We start from the raw sequence: 20,593 nt of genomic DNA on the forward strand, positions 1-20,593 counted from the left end.
TAACTGGAAACCCTTATGGATAAACACATTTTTTTTGATAAGTGCAGCTGCAACTTTTATTTACACATTTTCTAAGTAAAGTGCAAAAGGAAATAGACAGAAATAATATTCAATAAGTCTCTACTGATATTAATAGTTTTCAATATGTCGAGACAGCACATCTGAAATATCATTTCGATTAAACAATGCATAAAATGTTCTACAACATTTGGAGATTTGAGTTTGAAATAATACTGAACCAGAACTCTCAGAAAATTAGCAGCATATATTTTTTACTTTACATAATTTTACACAGATTTAGATGAGTTTGTTTCTTCATCAGAACAGATTTGGAGAAACTATTCAGTTGATCCTCTACAGAGATAGTTTCCGTGAGATAACTTCATAATAGTGCACATAATTGACATGACTCCAGCCCATCAATTAATGTCTTGTGAAGTGAAAAAATGCATTTTAACTTTGAAGTTTTCACTTTAAAGTCTAGAATCAGTAATAATGCTTCCTCCAGTGAAAAAGGCCACACCCGTCATCCTCTCACAAAAAAATCGACTGACATATTTGTTTAGAACTGCTTTGGCTCTTGATTTAGACAAGGAGGAGGCAATATTATAGATAGAGGACTCATAATTTACCTGGAAGCAATGGTTTGAAGTTTAAGTTTAACATCTTAATGCTGAGCTTTTCAATTCACAAGACCTTTGCGATGTTGTATTGTCGTGTTTTCATCAGCTGTTTGGACTCCAAATTCTCCAAATCTGTTTGGATGAAGAAACTCACCTACACCGAGTGCTGAGCAGAACTACCATATCACTTAAATTGCAAATTAACTTGAAGACAGCAAAGGAGGTTTCAAATAAACCTATTTCTTGCTTCCTGGAGGTGTCCAGGACCCAGGCTGGAATGTGTTAGCAGTGCTTACAGGGTCCTCACTGAATTCAGTCTGTCCAAACTGTGTGGCAGAAGCATGACCTTTGACCTGAGTCTGAACAGGTTGGGTCACCAAACCTTCCTCATATTCTTTGGCCTGCAGGGTTTTATCCTTCTCCTCTGCCTCTATAGCTCTGACTTTGATCTGCTCCCTGTAACGTTCATTTTGTAGTAACTCCTATAGAGGGCAAAAGACACATGTTAACACAACACTTTTCCAAAAATCTGTTCATTACAACAATACTAGCTATAGAATTGTCCTTTTTCAGAGTCAGAGAGGCTTTATTATCATTTCAGCACTATACAGCTTGTACACAGTGAAACGAAACAGTGTTTCTCCAGTACCATGGTGCTACACAAGACAACATTAACTACAAAACTCAAACTGTACTGTGCAAAAGACTATACATAATTAAAATATCTTAAATAATCTAACATAATACTAAAACTGGAAGAAGAAGAAAGTAAAAGTAAAAAGTTGAACATAAAACAAAGTGCAGACTACATAAAGTGCGTGTGTGCATGCCTGAATGAAACAGTGCAGCAGCCTGTGTGTGTGTATAATATATATATATATCTATATATATATATATATATATATATATATATATATATATATATACACACACATACACACACACACACATAGTTTTATATATAGAACAGATCACAATATTAATAGACAAGGCACAATATTGAGGTAGATTTATGCAAATGTGCGGACGTGCAAAGCATGCAAGTTGCGTTTCAAGTGTTTGTGATTCAGGTATTATAGTAGGGGTGTATATGTATGAGGTGCTCAGAATGCTCTCTAAAGTCCCGCTGTAAAATGTGGTGAGGATGGGGGGTGGGAGATGTGCTTTCTTCAGTCTGCGTGAAAAGTAAAGAGGATGCTGAGCTTTCTTTGCTATGGAGCTGGTGTTGAGAGACCAGGTGAGGTTCTCCGTCAGATGAACACCAAGAAATTTGGTGCTCTTTACGATCTCAACAGAGGAGCCGTCGATATTCAGGTGAGAGTGGTTGGTATGTGATTTCCTAAAGTCAACAAGCATCTCTTTAGTTTTGTCCACGTTCAGGGATAGGTTGTTAACTTTACACCAGTCCGCTAGCCGATGTCTCTGTACGCTGATTCGTCACCTTTGCTTATAAGACCCACCACAGTCATGTCATCAGCAAACTTGATTTTGTGGTTCGAGCTGTGCATTGCTGCACAGTCGTGGATCAGCAAAGTGAACAGCAATGGACTAAGCAGGCAGCCTTGGGGAGCTCCAGTGCTGAGTGTGGTGGTGCTGGAGAAGCTGTTTCTGATCCGGACTGTCTGAGGTCTCTCTGACAGGAAGTCCAGGATCCAGTTACAGAGGGAGTGGTTCAGTCCCAGCAGGCTCAGCTCTTCAATCAGGTTCTGAGGAATGATTGTATTAAATGCTGAGCTGAAGTCTATGAACAGCAGACATATGTGTCTTTTTTATCCAGGTGAGTGAGAGCTAGATGTAGGGTGGTTGTGATGGCATCATCTGTTGAGTGTTTTGGGCGGTACGCAAACTGTAGTGGGTCCAGTGTGGGGGGTAGCAGGTTCTTGATGTATTTATATATATTAAATTAAGATATAATATAAGATACAATAAAAAGAAAATGTACAACCTTTCTGGTCTTAAATATTTTTGTTCTATTTATATTTTTAGACGTAATATAATGATTTGATAGGCACTCTCAATTTAATCAGACACAAAAATACCTCTATTGTAGGTGGCTGCTTCCGCCTGCCCCTGATCCAAGCTACGGGAAAAAGAACAGACAAGAGATAATGATGTTCAACAAGGAACTAATCTAATATATAATTTGATAACAAATATATATATAAAGTTAAATACAAAATAAATACATTTTAAAGTGAAATACAGGGAAAAAGAACAGACAAGACATAATGTATGACAAATATCTTCTTTACTAAGGTATGTTTTCAAACATGCAAACAGTTCATTTTAGTTTACACAGTTAATACAGAAATAATCTGGACTGAAATTTTGGTTGGATTCACATTATCATAAAAATATTGTATTTGTTCATTATTGTAGTCTCTATTACCATCCCATTCAGAAGGAATGTTTCCTTCCATGTACTCGAACTCGTTTGGATTGGCTGCTTCTACTAGGCGTCTGGGCCGGCTGACCCGTCCTGAGGAAGACAAGGCATTAGGTTTATTTAAACGATCAAATTAAACAACAAAAAGATAAGTTATCTATAACCACCGGTCAATAAATGAGCTTGACTGGAAAGTATTTATTGTACAGAAGGGCTACAATTCAAAATATTTATTTTTATTTAAATTTATTTTAAGCATTTAGATAATATATTTTCTTTATATGGATAATTATCAATATTAATAACAATTTATAAACCGTATTGTTATAATATTGCATTAATATTAATAAACTTCGGCTATTAGTGGTTTAAAAAGAGGTCAAGATTACTCGTCAAAGTCCTATGCATGACTTACCAGTCCATGACTTCTGCTCAGGTATGTAGTAATATTTATTTCCTAAATGATCTGTGCCGACATGCTCTTTTACCACTCCAAATGTTCTTCGCAACAGAGATGTAATACGGCTCATCACTTTAACTTAAATATCTGTTTATATATTTTCTCCTAGTGTACATCGACGTTGAATCGTAGGTTACACAATTACCTAACATTAATACTGTCATCTGATTGGTTCTTGCTTCCGGTCTGACCAATCAGAGCTCGCGTTGTAGACACGTCACAACATGGCTGCCTCCTATCCAACAAAGTGCACAATAATCATATTTAAAAAACTGAAAAATATCATGTACATTTAGTGCATTTTGCAGAATGAATTTGTTTAGTTCAAAAACGCGGTTTCACAGGCTAAAAATCGCCACTCAAAAGCTTGGGTAAAAGACTAACAGACATCTGTTATGATTATTTCACTCTTTATTTTGACTCTGAAGTCATAGTATTAAATTAAAATATAAAACATAAAAGTTAAAGTTTATATGTAACTATGATGATTTTTGTTTTTGTTATGCAATGAGTTTTTGGTTACCCAGTTCGTCTGAGACGTGCAGAGTTTTTTTTTTTTTTTTTTTTTTTTTTTTTAATTTTGATGGTTATGAAAAATAAAAAATCCAGTATCTCAAAATAATAGAATATTTCCTAAGATCAATCAAAAGAAAAAAAAAGGATTTGCATGTTAATTTATGCACTCAATACTTGGTTGGGGGTCCTTAAGCACAAATTACAGCATCAGTGGCATGGAAGTGATCAGCCTGTGGGACTGCTGAGGCACTATTGAAGCCCAGGTTTCTTTAATAGCGGCCTTCAGCTCATCTGTATTGTTGGATCGACTGAGTCTCATCTTTCTCTTGAAAATATCCCATAGATTTCATATGGGGTTCAGGTCAGGCTTGTTGCCTAACCAGTCAGGCACAGTAATATCATGGTCAGCTAACTACTTTGGCATTGTGGGCAGGTGCTAATGTCCCGCTGGAAAAGAAAATCAGCATCTCCATAAAGTTTGTCAGCAGATGGAAGCATAAAGTGCTCCGAAATCTCCTGGCAGACGGCTGCATTGACTTTAGACTTGATAAAACACAATGGACCAACACCAGCAGACGTCACGGCATCCCAGATCATCACTGACTTCGGAAACTTTACACCGGACTTCAAGCAGCTTGGATTCTGTGCCTCTCCAGACTCTAGACCTTGATTTCCAAAAGAAATGCAAGATTAACGTTTATTTACTGAGTTGAGTTTGTTCAAATTGGCAACAGTCCAGTTATTTTTCTCCTTATCCCAGGTAAGATGCTTCTGACGTTGTTTCCGTGTTAGTGTGGTGACTCTTGATGCACTGACTCCAGCTTCAGTCCACTCCTTGTGAAGCTCTCCCAAGTGTTTGAATCGGCTTTGCTTGACAGTATTCTCAAGCTTGCGGTTTTCCCTGTTAATTGTGCACCTTTTCCTACTTAGTTTCTTCCTTCCAGGCAACTTTGCATTTAATATGCTTTGATACAGCACTCTGTAAACAGCCACCCTTTTCAGGAATGACCTTCTGTGACTTACCCTCTTTGTGGAGGGTGTCAATGATTGTCTGGACCATTGCCAAGTCAGCAGTTTTCCCATTATTGTGGTTTCAAAGAACAAGAGATACCCGTAATTTATACTGTAGGGATGGTCATTTAATTAAACTCAAATGTAAATATTCTAAATATTTTGAGATACTGGATTTTTGACTTTCATGAGCTGTAAGCTCTAATCATCAAAATGAAAACAAAAAAACATTTGAAATGTTTTACTTTACATGTAATGAATCTAGAATATATAAAAGTTCACTTTTTGAAGTGTTACCAAAAAAAAACTTTTTTCACGATATTCAGATTTTTTTTAGATGCACCTGTACATATACAACCAAAATTATAAACAAAACAAACAAGTAAATTAAAACACATTTCACAATTTGTTTTTTGGTACTGTGTAATGATGTTAAAACATTCCAGTATTATTTTGTTACATTTGCTGGAATAATTAATGCATAGATGAGAATGTTGGACTATTTATTTACTTAAGTCACTGATAAAGTGGCATAACCCAATCTCCCATCTTTAGGGTGCTGGGTCTGGAGTTGAACCACAACAGAGATGTTGATCGTATTCATGGGAATGGAATTAACACCCTGGTCATTGAGGTTATTGATGGAAGATAGTAAGTGTACTATAACCATAACATTTATGTATATTTGCGAGCAGCACACAATTCTTTTTTTGTGATGACCCCATACTACAACAACAGCAGATTTGGCCTGGTTTGCATTCCAGTATTTTGTCCGGTGGATTTGATGGCGTAATTATGATCTATGACTTGGAAAACAACAGCAAGAAGCCTCAATACACTTGCAAAGCAATCTGCACAGTGGGCAGGTCAGTATGACGACTCCATTCTTGTTCACAGTGATCCAGTGACCACCAGATGGCAGTATGATATTTTCAGTTTTTAATGTGTGTTTGTTTGCATGTTATGTGTGGCTTTCACATCTCTGTTTTTCTGTGAAGGTCCAGTTGGCATATACATAAAATTCAGCATTGAAACAGTGCAGTGGTACCCGCATGACACTGGTTTATTTGTATCCAGCTCATTCAACAAAACCATGAAAGTCTGGGACACAGAAACTCTGAAGGTGTGTCTATGTCTGTGTCTGCAAGATTACTCATTTATTTAGTTATTTTTTCTTTCCTTGTATTTCTAATAATATTTAGTATGTATTCATATATCCATATATTCCTATTTTCACTTCTGGTTAGTTGCTAACTGGATTTAATCTAATCTATAAGTATACATGACCACCTGCTTTTACCCAGTCCACAAAGTCCCCACAGTTTTTTCACAAATGTAATTTAGCAAATTATCCAACAACTGAAAGCAGTATGCCTTTGTGGAACCACCAATCTGCTCAAACAGTGGCTCTTCTGTGGTGTCAAATGTCCCTTATCTGTTGGCCCTTCTGGTATTTGCATTGTAACTGACACACAGGAATGGTGCTCAAGCAACATTCAATGCCTTCGGCTCTCTTAAGCACATCTGACATGGGTGTATATATGTGTATTTCCCTTTTAAAATATTATTTAATCACATTAAGTTTCACTGAGTATGATTGATTCTTTATTCATTCATGTATTTATTTGTTTATTTCAGCCAGCTGAGGAGTTCCAGTTTGATGGTAATGTCTACTGCCATCACATGTCTCATATAGCCAGGAAGCACAGTCTTGTAGCAGCTGTGTTCTCTGACTAAACCAAACCTTCTGCATGTGGCTGTTCTTTTGCACTTCTGAGCACTCATTACTCTTTGATTTGATTCAGTTAAAAATGTAGAATCCTTAGAGATGACTCTCAAACAAAGAGTTTATTCCTAAAATGTATGTTTTAGATACATATCTGCTCTAGAATATACTTTAGGTAAAGTGGAAGTATTTAAGGGATCTTTAGCATCATTATCATTAAATGGGGAGACGGTGAAACATTTCCTGCTTTAGATATGTGAAGTGAGGAATCCAGGCACTTATCTGCTAATCAAGAAGGACAGGTTATGAATGCCTTTTCTTTTTTCTCTTTCTTCTTCTTTTTCTTTTATCCTCCCACTGAGTTTCAGTGAACTCATAATTAATTTTTCTATCCGCCACTTCCATTTTTTTCAGAAAAAAACAAACAAACTTATTTTAAGAAGACTTTTTTTTTTTAATAATCTACCATAGTATAATAAGAAGTGACATGATTATATGCTGAATAGCCAAATGCAACCTCTATAATGTAATATTTATCACAAGTTAGGATCTGCCCTGATACATATTTTTGTACATATGATCAATCTTCGCTGAATTATCTTTACAGCTACAAAAAATATTACGTCAAGTGTGACATCAAGGCCTTGAAAGAATTTCACACCTGTTTCCAACTTCATGCATGTCAAACATTATTCATTTTGTGTGTTCTGAGTTCTCTTGTTTTTGAGGCATGGTTCACATCAAAATATCTGATAAATTTGGCCTGACAGCTCTGACGAACACCTCCAACTGGAAACCATTAAAATGTAAACGTGATTAAGCATTATTATTTAAGAAAACTGTATTTTTATGTTTATTGTTTCTTGCAACTGCAAGTACATAAATCTTATAAAAATAACAAAATATTGTGCAATTACTTGCCACAAACACATATTGGTGTGTTCAGTGTGTGTTGCCCTTAACACTGGGTTCAGAGCTCCTACAATAATAGTGTGTCTGAGCTGTTGTGTTGTTCTTCTCACTCAGCTCTATTGTACTCTGTGTTGGCAGTTGGTACCAAAGACCCCAAAGTGCAGCTTTGTGATCTGAAGTCTGGGTGGCGCATTCACATCCTTCAGGGTGAGTAATGCCTGTTGTTTCTGAATGGAGACAGCCCTGGTGGAGGGGTATTGTACTCTTTGAAAAGCCAAAGGCTCAAATGTTTTGAACAGACATCAAATCTTGGCCATATTAGCAGCAATTTTCCCAGATTTTTCTGTTCATCTCAGATACTGCAATGCAAGATTTGGGGTTGCCAAGATTGTGTTAAGTGCATTAAAACAGTATTATTGTGAAATATTGTTTTAGTTTAAAATAAATGTTTTCTATTTTAAAATATTTTATTTAATATTGTGATGCAAAGCTGAATTTTCAGCAGTCATTCAGTGTCACATGATCCTTCAGAAATCATTCTAATATGTGGAAATTGATCATTACAATACAACGTACAAACAAACAGCATTTATTTGAGTTAGAAATCTTTAGTAACATTATAAATGTCTTTAGTGCCACATTGGATCAATTTAATGTGTCCTTGCTGAGTAAAAGTATTAAGTATTTGACCGCAAACTTTTGAACGGTAGTGTACAAACATTGAGAGTTGGCCAAAGTGTCAGTTATCATAAAAACAAGTTTTCCCTGGCAGGTCACAGGGGTGAGATCCTCTCAGTGATATGAGTCTCCATGATACAAGCACATCCTGGCCACTGACAGGTAAGCACTTCCACACCTGCACAAATGTCAATGCACTCACCTTTCATTTGCTAATATAACAATAAACAGCCACATCCTGTGCTATATGATTCTGTTGTTTTTTAACTATTGAAGATTATTAATGGTAAATTTAGTTTTTTTCTATAATCAACTCACATGCAGTATTTATGCATAATGTTACCAGTCTTCTCAAAAGATTCAGCGCTCACCTGATGTTTGTGTAATGTGAGATAATTACCCATTGGGGACTTTTGAAACTATCCTTCCTGCCTGGAAAATTAAGAAAACAGAGCTGTATGTCAGCCTTTCTGCAAGATTTTTTGCTAAATCTATTTTACGCTTCATGTGAACTAAGCACATAAAGTTCTAGGAAGAAACTGATTGTAGGAAGACTTTCAGGCATTTTGGCATCTGTTTTGTTTGGCATCTAATTCCCCAATGAGATTGCTGATGATTGCCTAATTTAGGTGGGCATAAGAATGATTATGTTAGCATTACATAAACAGAGGGAACAAACTTGTTTAAAGGCCAGTTCTAAATCTGACCTCACCATCTGTAGCAGATTTATTTATCTTGCATTATTGCTAGTAACTCTTGTGCAATGGATTTCCCATCAGCACTGACAGTAGGAATCGTGTTTGGGATGTGAGAAGAGCCTCGGGGAGTCTTTTTACTTTGGACCAGCACAATGGGGACAAATCCAAGGCCTCATCTGAAGCAGGTGAAATCACACTTGTTTCATCAAGCCTCATGGGGATAAATGTGTTTTAATCTTTACATGATATTCGGGAAAATATATATATAGGGCTCCATTAATCATGATTAATTGTATCCAAAATCAAAGTTTGTCTTTACATAATGTGTGTGTGTACTGTGTACAGTATATTTATATGTATATATAAATACACACACACACACATATTTAAGAAATATATGTAATATTTATATATTCATATTTTAATAGGATTAATATATGCATGTAAATATTTTTTAAATATATACACCTATGTGTGTGTTAATATACAAACACACAGTACACACACATATATTATATAAACACAAACTTTTATTTGTGATGCAATTAATCACGATTAATCGATTTGACAGCCCTAAAATAAAATTCACAAAATATTTAATATAATATGTTACTTTTCTTCCAGTGAACACACCACACAATGGGCGAGTGAATGGATTGTGCTTCACAGCTGACGGATTTCTCAGCTAAAAGACTTCTCCTCACAACTGGGACAGATGATCGCATGCGCCTGTGGAACAGTGCCACAGGGGAAAACACATTAGTGAGTAGCAGTTAGGGCTGTTTGAAGACTTTCTTAATACCTAATCTCTGTTTTGAAAAGAGTATCCGGAATTATATTTTGAGCCTATGTTCATGCAGCAAAAGGAATGTCTTCTCATGAGTGTTACTGGCCTTCTGTGGGTCAAACATGTTTATTCCGAATGCAACTGAGACAGAATGTTGCCAGACATGAAAACAAGATACAATCATCTGAAGACACTCCCATGTTTTCCTATACACTTCCTAATGACATAGAAAAGATGACAAAGAAATACGTTCTTTAAAAAATGGCTGCATATATTTTTATCAGCTAAGCTGTTCATTTGTTGCTAAGAAATCCTTATTTCTCATTAACAGGTGAACTATGGGAATGAGAGTCGCAAAGGCCTCAAATTTACCATATCGAGGGGCTGCAGTCCGGAGTTTGTGTTCGTGCCGTGTGGCAGTTCGGTAGCAGTGTACGGGCTTCACTCGGGAGACCTGATCACTATGTTAAGGGGACATTATAATAATGAAGACTGCTGTGAGTTCCACCCAGACTATCAGGTAATGTTGATCCTGATGACTTGCTTAGTGGTTTAGTCTTAATAATCTTAATAAACTAAACAAGCTAAAAGTATACCATTAAGTAAAACAATTTAAAGCTTCTGAGGTCTTGGAATTATTTAATGAGATCTGTATTAGCTCATAGACTCATTATTGACTGTGAATCTGTGGGGTGCATTTTTAGGAGCTTTACAGTGGAGGTAAAGACTGTAACGTCTTGGCCTGGGTCCCAGTGCTGAGACAGCCTGACACTGAAGATATAAAATATATTTTTAATATGAAACATATTGTGTATTTACACCGGCCCTTATTTAAAAATCTGAGGTTGATTGAATTAATGGTGCACCTTAATGAACAATGCTGTGGATCAGCTGTTTATATCTTTACAGGTCTGCAGGTTTGGGTTAGGTGGGGCAAAAAGGGAATCCAAATTTGTGCTCACGAAAACAAATTTTACAACCTTGCTTATGTCTCTCAGCCAAAAGATAAGATCAGATGACCTGACAAAAACTGCCTATTATGGCATGCGTTCAGATGCAGCTGTTATCAGTCATGGTATGTGAGATGTGTATGTTACCTGGAGTCACATCTTGATGGCTTGTAGTTTATCAGTCACACTGTTTTGTGTTTAACATCCTGCTCTACCAGTTTTTCTGGCAAAAAAAATAATCACAGGCATAATCACATCGTATTACTGCATCACTGAAATACACATATTAGCTGATAGCAATTACATGGCTTAGTGATAAAAGTTTTATTTTTAATCATGTATTTGGAAGAACTTTAATAATTACACAACAGTATTTTTATTTTTATTTATACATTTAATATATTTTTTTTGTTTATTTTTATTACCAATTAGTTTTTTGGTATTAATTATTTTTTGGGAATATTGTGTTTTGAGAAATATATTTGAAAACTTTTTAGGTTTAAAAAAAAATAACTAAATATTTTCACCATTTTGTGTCACACAAAAATATTTCTAGTTTTCATTAAAAAAAAAAAAAAAAAATTCTCATTTGCAATGATAGCTGGAATTTATTCATCCATAACTCCATGACATCTACAAGTTCATAAACTTATATGCAACTGTATCATCATCTAAGCGATAATTAAACATCACTGAATGTTCTGAATGCATATTTTTACAGGGTGGAGCACAAGCTGTTATCAATCCTGCTTTTGAAGATGCCTGGAGCAGCGGTGAAGACTGACAGAACAAGGAACCCATCGCTCTGTTTTCTAAAATCCAGATGAACCACTATATACACATTCCCTCAGAGGTTAAAGTGCTCTAACTGCATTCAGCTGAATATTGCATCAACGGGTGCATATGGAGTAACTGTAAATAAAAAAGACCCATGGGTGTTGAGTACTTCCATTGCTTGTCACCTACTGCTTTGCCTGCGGATTTTAAATTTTACATTGTCTTGAGCTTGTGTCTTGGGCTTCACTTCTACAGGATTCGCATTTGACCTAGATGTGGACTACAAGTTCTCATATCTTTAAAACAAATAAATACCACGATTTATTGTAACATTGTTGACTATGCTAAACCTATTTGTTTTTACTTCTGTGAGATGATCAGCAAACGGTTTACGCTTTATTTTTGAGCTTTAAACATTGGATGTACATAGTTAGAAAAAAGGTCCATGCTGACACTGTATCATTTGCGTTGTGGAATTTATGCTAATACAAATACTGTTGTCTGTTTTTGAACACTTGAACATTTTATAAATCAATATATTGTGACAAGACTAATCTGTCGCAATTATTTGGCACAACACTTTTGATCTCATACATTTCTTTATAAAATGGGAGTCATGCAACCAATGGCGTGCAGGTATTGCGAGCCCTGATGCGACATTCGACCAATCAGAGCCCTCAGTCTCGGAATCAGGTGAACGTCTCCGCCCCCACCGCCCGCTCCTCTCAGTGAAGACGGAACTCTTCGTCTTAAAGAGTGACTGATGGAGGTCTTGTTGTCAAACCATTAGCTTTTACTTTTTAAACTACTTTACCTGGCCGAGAGGCAGAAGACGAGCGTCCTGGTAAACGCAGAGCGGGAGGACCTCGAGGTGTGCGTGAAAATACATATCTGAACTTTTGTTTGTTTTGTCAAGGTAAGACAGGTGCATGCGCACCTGCATTCTTCTGTGAAGTCCATATGTGATATGTTGATTTCTTGAAATAATAAGGGAAATTCTATCTGTTAAAACACTTGGAGTTATTTCCATTATTTCCGCTTAATATTTTGAGGCATTTAATTAGTAAACTATGTTTATTTCACAGCGTTTACATCACACTGTTTTTATGGTCACTACAGGGAGCTACTTTATTAGAGCACAATTGGCTTTTTATATGTTTATATTTTAGTTTTTGCAGAAAAAAATAATGTAGCCTATGCATAACCTAGAAAGCACGTGGCTGTACATACATATATATAATATATATAAATTATTAAATATTTAATGTTTTAATATTTAAACGTATTTGTTTATTTGTTGTATTTTGATATTTTAGTTTTAAATATGTTTATACCTTATAGGTAACATACACCTATGTGCACTCAAGGTCCAGATAAAGTATTTTAATTATCGTTTTCTTAATTGTTATTACACAACTATTATTTAAATTTAGAGTCATTAAATAGTGTAATATATTCACACACACATGCACAGATTTTAAGAGCCAGACTATATTTCAGCTGAATCCAGCACTGGAATTGAACTTATGCATTTGCATGCCCAGTATTAAATTTTTCTGGCATCATAAATCAGCTTGTTCATGAAGTAGATCATTTTATTTATTTTCCTTTGTATTTATTAATTGCTGAAGATTCACCAATAAGGAATTCTGGCTATGACTATGGAAAGACTCTAAGCCAACAGAGCATTTCCCACACTCAAACATCATAAAACTTCAGATATTATGTTTGGTTTTGATTAGTATTGGCCTTTGCAGTTAAGCTGTTGGCGCCCAGTGTTAAATGCACTTGTTTGGAGGGAAGGTAGTGTCCTCCTCTCACACCTGCAACCTGTCCGTCTCATGGCAACAGGCATGTTGAAGCTTGTATTAAAGATTACAGTATCTAGGCATGCAACTCTCTCCAGATAATTGGACCAGAATGCCCTGAAACACGTTGGATTGGTTTCTCTTTGAACATTAAAGTGTGTGTTGAAGGGTGAAAAAAAACAAACAAAAAAAAACAAACACTTTGTTTGATGCTTCACTAGAACAATGCCAAAATTAATGGATGGCTGCCCAGTTGTTGTTTTTTTTTTTTTTTTTTTAATTTTTTTTTTAGGGCCATTCAGCTTAATTGTTATTTAGCATATATTTAATGATATTTTTATTTGTGTGGACTGTATGCATGGATACCAGGGAACATGGAATCCTATAAAACAGTTCAGTTTTATGCAACATTTTTTATGTAATATTTATTTTTTTGTTGCAAAAAGATACAAATAATGTGTTAGGTTTTTAATTTGCAATAATTGCTGGAAATTATATTCGCTATAAATAGATCAGTCATGGCCAAAAGTTTTGGCAGTGACAAATTGTGTTTTGCAAAGGTTGCTGCTTCAGTGTTTGTAGATTGTTTTTCCCCACATGTTTCTATGGTATACTGAAAAACAATAAGCATATCATACGTTTTAAAGGATAAAAAAAAAAAAAAAAATTAATTCATTATTTACAGTGTTAATCCTTGTTCTTCATAACCTCTGCAATTTGCTCTAGCATGCTGGATATTAGCTTCTGGGCCAAATCCTGACTGATGGCGATCCATTCTTACCTTATTAGTTCTCGGAGTTGATCACAATTTGTGGGCTTCTGCTTGTCCACTTGCCTTTTGAGGACTGACCACAGGTTCTCTTTGGGATTGAGATCCGGGCGGGGGTTGTCTGGCCATGGATCCAAAATTTCAATGTAATGATCTTTGAGCCACTTCTTTATCACTCTTGCTTTGTGACATGGTGCTCCATCATGCTGGAAAATGCACGGATCATCACCAAATTGCTCATGGATGTCCCAAACACTCGGAAAGGAGCTTCATCAGAGAAAATAACTTTGCACCAGTCTTCTGCTGTCCAGTTCTTGTACTTTCTGCAGAATTTCAGCCAGTCCTTGACGTTTTTCTTGGAGAGAAGTGGCTTCTTTGCTGCTCTTCTTGACACCAGACCATTGTCCTCAAGTCTTGTCCTCACTCTGCATGAAGATGCTCTCACACCAACATGCTGCCATTCCTGAGCTAGCTCTGCACTGCTGGTGACACGATTCCGTAGCTGACTCCTCAGGAGGAGATGGTCCTGGCACTTGCTGGACACTCTGGGACGTCCTGAAGACTTCTTCACTGCAGTCAAACCTCTCTCCTTCAAGTTCTTGATGATCTGGTAAATGGTTATTTCAGGTGCAATATTTTGTAGCAATTTCCTTGCATGTGAGGCCATTTTGATGCACCACAATGATGGCTGCACATGTTTCTTTGGAGGTAACCATTGCAAGAACACAATGACTGGAAGCGCTTCTTCCCTTCTTTTATAGCAATCAGTCTGCTCTTACAATCTAATTAGTATGATAGTGATTTCACCTGACTAGTACTCATTCACACTTTCACATGTGCTGCTGACATGATTAGTCAGTTAATGTTAGCTGGTCATTTTGTGTCAGGATCAAAAAACAGTGAAGTCATTTTTTGGCCAATAAAGCTTTTAGCAATTATTGAAATAATCTAGAAGCAATGTGAATGAACACCACAACAGCTGAAGCTGCAAACTTTGCAAAACACAAAATTTATGTCACTGCCTAAACTTTTGGCCATGACTGTAGATCTTGGAAGTATTTTTTGGAGATCCAGCCCTTATTTGTCTTTATAAGGAATTAAAAAAAAATTTTTTTTGCCCCTAAAGTCACAGACATGTACGTTCATTATAGAATAATGACATTTGAAACGCACTTTTCTGGTAATGGTATAATGTAGAGAACAACTAAGTGTGTCCATTGTATGCATTTCTGAGTTCAGCTGTTTTCTGGTATGTTACTGTACATTGTTCTCTGCACTCTGCATGTCTTCGTTTATCTACCCCCACCGTTTTATGGGCTGTTCTGTCCTGAACGTACACTGACTGCTAACCATTGTATCCCAACACTCACCCTCCTGTTCAGCTCTGAGTTTGCTGGAGAGGATGGAGGATGGCCCAGCTGCTTTCTTACCACAATACAACGTTTCATGGTGCCACCATACACGAGTCATTCCTGCTTTATTTTAGAGCATTTAGGTTCTACATCACAGTTTGTCACTTTCATGAAGGGAATAGTACTGTGAAGGTGTAATTCAAGATTAGTCAATTATGAATTCAGTCTGAATAATGTGGCATTTAAATTAAATGACTAAATTTGTGTCAGACTTGACTTGACTAGGATGAGTTTCTTTTAAATGCTCTAAATATAAGTCATCCATCACACATACACTTTGTGTTTGCGATCTTAGGCTCTAACCATTGGCAGTGATGGCATTCCGTGAGTTCACATCCACAGTTGCACAGCTATATGACAAGTGGATGGAAGATGCAGGTAAGAAGGTTTCTGACATCAGAAAATCAAAACATTAATGTACAAATGCACACATTCAAACCTCATTAACTCCCGTAGGTTGCGGAAGTCAGGTTGCGGAAAGAAAAAGTGCATTATTTTCTCAGTAGGGGAATAGAGTTTTTTAAAACTATAACTTAAAAAGCATTAAAGACAGACGTACTGTCTGTGAAGTTGTTAACTGATGGTAATATGCTTTTGTTAAAGCCATCAGGTCACATTATTTCATCTTATTTTTTAAATAATCATGTTTAAAGGTGAAAAACTACATTACCCGTGAAATCTCCATCAATCAGAGAAATAACTTTTAGCACCCACCCACATAATTGAGTGTGTGCACTTTATAAAACTGTTTATTTGTGCATATATAAGCTTATTTTGCAATAAATGTAAAATAAATTGTTTTTTCATACATAATTGACATCTTTGAATCAATAGGTTTATGTTTCACCATCGTTTTTAACAAATGAATCATCACTTATCGCAATTTAACTAAGACCTCTTGGATAAAAATCCAAGATTGGATATTAAATACTTCCAGAACCAATGCTGCTGAAGAAGTGGGCTGGTACTGTTGCTCTCTAGTTTGTGTTTGGTAACTTAGTCCACCCAGCAATCAAATGGTTACTTTGTGGATCCCATCTGATTCAGTTCCTAATATTGTTGAAATGTAATCATTTCATTACTGTATTTTACTGATCTCAGAGAATTATGGTGCACAACAAGAGCAGTGTCAAATATAGATTAATGCACAAACTTATCAAGTTACTATAGATGTTACTGTGCATGGAGACATTACATGGAGTGCAGATATTCTTATGATGTGATTTCAGACCCCAGGTCAGAAGACTGGCTGCTCATGTCTTCGCCGCTGCCCCAAATAGTTATTATTGCATTTTACATCTACTTTGTGATGTCACTGGGGCCCAGGTTAATGGAGAACAGGAAACCATTTGATCTGAAGAGGGTCCTCGTCATCTATAATTTCAGCGTTGTGGCTTATTCTGTTTACATGTGTCATGAGGTAAATCTGTTTCTGTTTGCCAGCAGGCAAACCTGTTGTTGTGTTTTGCTCGGGAGTTTACAAAGACATGTTTTTATGAACGTGTTTTGTTAGATTCCATTGAGTTATGTATATCATTTCACTATTAGTTTCATGCAGGTCACACATTAAGTTAATGTGTAATTGGCTGGAATGAATTTAGTGTCTGCTTCAGATGATTAAAAAATTACAATTTACTCATCCTTGTGTTTTTAACTGTATTGAAAAAAAACAGACATTCTGCAGAATATGAGGTTGTTGTTTTTTTTTTACAGAAGAACGTATGTCGTGAGGGTGGGTAAATATCTTTAAACAGAGGTTTCACTGTTTAATTGTGCATAATGTAGTGTAGAATCGTACAAATTGTGTATATCCCATAAATGTGTATATGAAGTGCATTTACATGCCAGTCTTACACATAGCATAATTGCACTTTGTTGGTGCATGTAGTTAATGTGAAGAGTTCAGATGCAAAAGCCTCTTTAGTGTCATATGAATTTTCATTTAAAATAAGCATTTTTATCAGGCTTCTATGTTTAGGTTCAGCAAATGTATTCTAATGGCAATGTATAAGTAATTTTCTATGCAATTACAGTGAAATAACTAAACATAAATATAGGAGCCTGATAAAAATGCTGTGTAAATCAAAATGTAATAAATGTAAATATGGGTTTCTTGCATTATGTTTTTTTTTTTTTGGTAAATGCACCATTTTGTTCATTTTCCAGATTAAATGACCAAAGATGAATTTCTTTTCTGCAGTTTGTGATGTCAGGCTGGGGAACCGGGTATTCATTCGGCTGTGAACTTGTAGACTACTCTCGATCGCCAAAAGGCATGAGGGTGAGAGCAGAAGAAATTTTGCCTTACTTGCTTTATGAGAAGCTTGTAACCTGGCTCCAGGTTTAGTTGTTTTGCTTGGATGTGGTTGATTTCACTTGACTTAAATGATACACAGGACCATTCAGACTAAGCAATCCACTCACTGCTGAGTGATACATTGTATCTGTATATATCTGATGAATTTAGTGATTCATTCAAGTTTGGTATAGTTTAAATAACAGGTTTTGTATTTAATAGTTTGTTGGGCATCTGTGCTTCATCTACATTTCTCTGTATCCAGATGGCATGGACTTGCTGGCTCTATTTCTTCTCCAAGTTTATTGAGTTGTTGGACACAGTAAGTAATGTGTTTCATATTTATTACTTTGGTTTTGTTACATCTAAAATGCTACAGTTAGGCAGGATGGATCTAGCTGTCTGTCACATCTTTGAAAAATGGAAGAAAATAGTGGTATTGTGAGTCACAGACGAAACTCCTTTTAAGTGGTTAGGTGGAAAGATGGAAGAGAGCACTTTATTGTCTTTTACCTGAGTTACCAGTTACCACAGAAAATTATTTTGATTCATCTGTCAGTAAGTAACAGAAAATGATTTTCACTGAAACTTCAAATTACAATATATCTCTTAAATGACTGGGTCGCAGCCGTTTTACACCCTATTTACACCTACAGTATTTAGTGCTGTATTTGTGCTCAGATCGCGCGAAATGAATGTTAACACCGGGTCTTCTCCGCCTCTTCTGGACAGGTTTTCTTTGTGCTGAGAAAAAAGCACAATCAGGTGACCTTCCTACATGTCTTCCATCATTCCATCATGCCTTTCACTTGGTGGTTTGGAGTCCGGTTTTCTCCAGGTAGAGATTTGTCTCTTCTACGATTGCATGAATACACATAAAAGATGAATTTCCTATAGATGTCTGTTTGTTTGATGTTGCAGGTGGTTTGGGGACGTTTCACGCCCCTCTAAACTGCATCGTTCATGTCATCATGTATACATACTATGGACTGTCAGCTCTGGGCCCTACATACCAGAAGTTTTTATGGTGGAAGAAGCATTTGACTTCAATACAGCTTGTATGTATTAGAGGTGGTTTTAAAAATAATGCTGTTGTTTATTATTTTGTTCATTCTACCAGCTAGACTGATTTGACACACTTTTATTTTTGCTTGCACTCTCTCTTCTCAGATCCAGTTTGTCATCATAACCTTACATATTAGCCAGTACTTCTTCATGAAAGACTGTCCCTACTCGTACCCCGTATTCATCTACATCATTGCTCTGTATGGTATCATCTTCCTCCTCCTCTTCCTCAACTTCTGGTACCACGCATACACAAAAGGCAAAAGGCTTCCTAAAGGCCTGCAAAACACAACCATGCAACAGAACAACGACATACACCACAAGAAAGAATAACTGGTGCTGTTTGACTAACCAATCAGCAGTGACAATCTACCTAAAACCACCTTTTGGCTACATTTTTATAAGACTGTTTATATGTACACCATAACATTTATCTTGATGCCCTGGGAAAAACATTATTGTACAGACTGTGTGTTGCAGTCTGGGCTGGATCTTGCCTTTTAACCTCAGCTGGGCATTTGAGTTGAACTCTGGGTCATTGCCTTGTGGGCTGCTCCAGTTTCTACTCATTTTCCTCATCGTTTTCTGCATACTGATGGGTTTACCCTTTCTATTTAATAAGATGTGAGTCAAGAGAGTCGGAAGCCTCCCAGCTCCTCACTCATGTCATTCACATAATTTTTATTGCTATTTTAGACACCATTTGTTGTGTGTTTATATATTTATGTCCCTGTTTATGGCTATATCAGTAAATAAGATGAAATAAGTATTGGCAACCTTTTCTCCTCTTTCCTCATAAAAAGCAGAATTGTCTGGAAAGATCTACCACGTACACTAGGTGCTATCCCCGTAATGCATATTTATGTCTGTCTTTCACCCTTCACATGTGACATTGTGTGAATGGTAGCAGTACTGAAACTGTCTTTGAAGGAACCGATGCATTGATCTCATCTTGCACTATTGGTGAAGAAGGACAGGAATTTGGTTACCTTTTTTTTATATATATATACTGTATATCATGTTGTCATGAATGTCTTGGGATGTTTTTTTTCTGGGACAGGAGCACAGAAATGTATTATGTTAATTAACTTCTTAATATTTACAGAAAAAAAATGGCTGTATTCACTTAAGTTGGTGTTTTTTTTTTTGTTGTTGTTGTTGTTTTTTTTTTTTTTTTTTCATTTAAATTTTTAACTGCATTTTCTAATGGACTGGCTATACTTTGGGGCATTTGCCCCAAGAAGTGAGCTAAATCAATCAAAACCTCAGCACATAATTTATAGTATTAGTTTATCTTTATGTAAATAGTAGTCTGTTGTATGTCTCCTTTGAGGGTTGTGTTTGTTTTAAATGTAGATGCAAGATTACCCACTTGGATCTAATTTTTCTAGTATCTGTGTCCTCACCATGAGAGCACAGCTCCCCCATTTGGAGAAAAACGTAGTAACAGTCAAGGGGTAAAAAGGTCTGGGAAATATATTGTATATTTTAAAAAAAAAACACACAATAAACCTAAATGAATTTGGTTGTGTATTGCGGTTGCATATTTTCTTCATTTTTTTAATTATGATATGAAACTCTAATTTTGGAAACCTTAAAGGAATAGTTCACCCAAAAATGAAAATATGCTTAAAACTTACTTAACTTCAGGCCATCCAAAAACGTCACAATAATCCACAAGTAATTCACATGGCTCCAGGCCATCATTTAATGTCTTAA

General features: G+C 36.1%; 2 protein-coding genes and 1 pseudogene across 5 annotated transcripts; 2 read left to right on the forward strand and 1 right to left on the reverse strand.

Moving 5' to 3' along the window:
- Positions 1-13: 13 nt before the first annotated feature.
- On the reverse strand, positions 14-3,632 carry ndufaf2 (NADH:ubiquinone oxidoreductase complex assembly factor 2). Of its 2 annotated transcripts, none has more exons than XM_042729588.1 (4): positions 3,425-3,627; positions 3,013-3,102; positions 2,663-2,703; positions 14-1,105 (listed from the first exon to the last, which is right to left on the reverse strand). In XM_042729588.1, the coding sequence occupies exons 1-4, from the start codon at positions 3,537-3,539 to the stop codon at positions 860-862; spliced, it is 492 nt and encodes a 163-aa protein (XP_042585522.1). In that variant the 5' UTR covers positions 3,540-3,627; the 3' UTR covers positions 14-859. The 2 variants fall into 2 exon arrangements, with proteins under 2 accessions (XP_042585522.1, XP_042585520.1); XM_042729586.1 differs by lacking the exon at positions 14-1,105 and adding an exon at positions 1,562-2,329 and having other exon boundaries at positions 3,425-3,632.
- A 1,849-nt stretch (positions 3,633-5,481) lies between these two features.
- Positions 5,482-12,078, forward strand: LOC109079513 (annotated as a pseudogene).
- A 160-nt stretch (positions 12,079-12,238) lies between these two features.
- Positions 12,239-20,407, forward strand: LOC109079531 (elongation of very long chain fatty acids protein 7-like). 3 transcript variants are annotated; one of them, XM_019094684.2, is made up of 8 exons: positions 12,239-12,440; positions 15,809-15,891; positions 16,743-16,933; positions 17,714-17,794; positions 18,075-18,131; positions 18,542-18,647; positions 18,731-18,867; positions 18,980-20,407. In XM_019094684.2, exons 2-8 carry the CDS (start codon positions 15,828-15,830, stop codon positions 19,205-19,207), a joined length of 864 nt encoding a protein of 287 aa, XP_018950229.1. In that variant the 5' UTR covers positions 12,239-12,440; positions 15,809-15,827; the 3' UTR covers positions 19,208-20,407. The 3 variants fall into 3 exon arrangements, with proteins under 3 accessions (XP_018950229.1, XP_042585523.1, XP_018950231.1); XM_042729589.1 differs by having other exon boundaries at positions 12,246-12,395; XM_019094686.2 differs by lacking the exons at positions 12,239-12,440; positions 16,743-16,933.
- The last annotated feature ends 186 nt before the right edge of the window (positions 20,408-20,593 follow it).

The sequence above is a fragment of the Cyprinus carpio genome, chromosome B8, assembly GCF_018340385.1.
Source record: "Cyprinus carpio isolate SPL01 chromosome B8, ASM1834038v1, whole genome shotgun sequence".
In the NCBI taxonomy this organism is placed as follows: domain Eukaryota; kingdom Metazoa; phylum Chordata; class Actinopteri; order Cypriniformes; family Cyprinidae; genus Cyprinus; species Cyprinus carpio.

Excerpts from the sequence above, each read along its gene's own strand:
- ndufaf2 (XM_042729586.1), bottom strand. The coding sequence starts at position 3,539 with ATGAGCCGTATTACATCTCTGTTGCGAAGAACATTTGGAGTGGTAAAA. Across the intron at positions 2,704-3,012 it reads CATTCCTTCTGAATGGGATG|CTTGGATCAGGGGCAGGCGG; the intron begins GTAATAGAGACT and ends TTTTTCCCGTAG. Across the intron at positions 2,330-2,662 it reads AGCAGCCACCTACAATAGAG|AACCTGATTGAAGAGCTGAG; the intron begins GTATTTTTGTGT and ends ATCATTCCTCAG.
- LOC109079531 (XM_019094684.2), top strand. The coding sequence starts at position 15,828 with ATGGCATTCCGTGAGTTCACATCCACAGTTGCACAGCTATATGACAAG. Across the intron at positions 18,132-18,541 it reads TTATTGAGTTGTTGGACACA|GTTTTCTTTGTGCTGAGAAA; the intron begins GTAAGTAATGTG and ends TCTTCTGGACAG. Across the intron at positions 18,648-18,730 it reads TGGAGTCCGGTTTTCTCCAG|GTGGTTTGGGGACGTTTCAC; the intron begins GTAGAGATTTGT and ends TTGATGTTGCAG.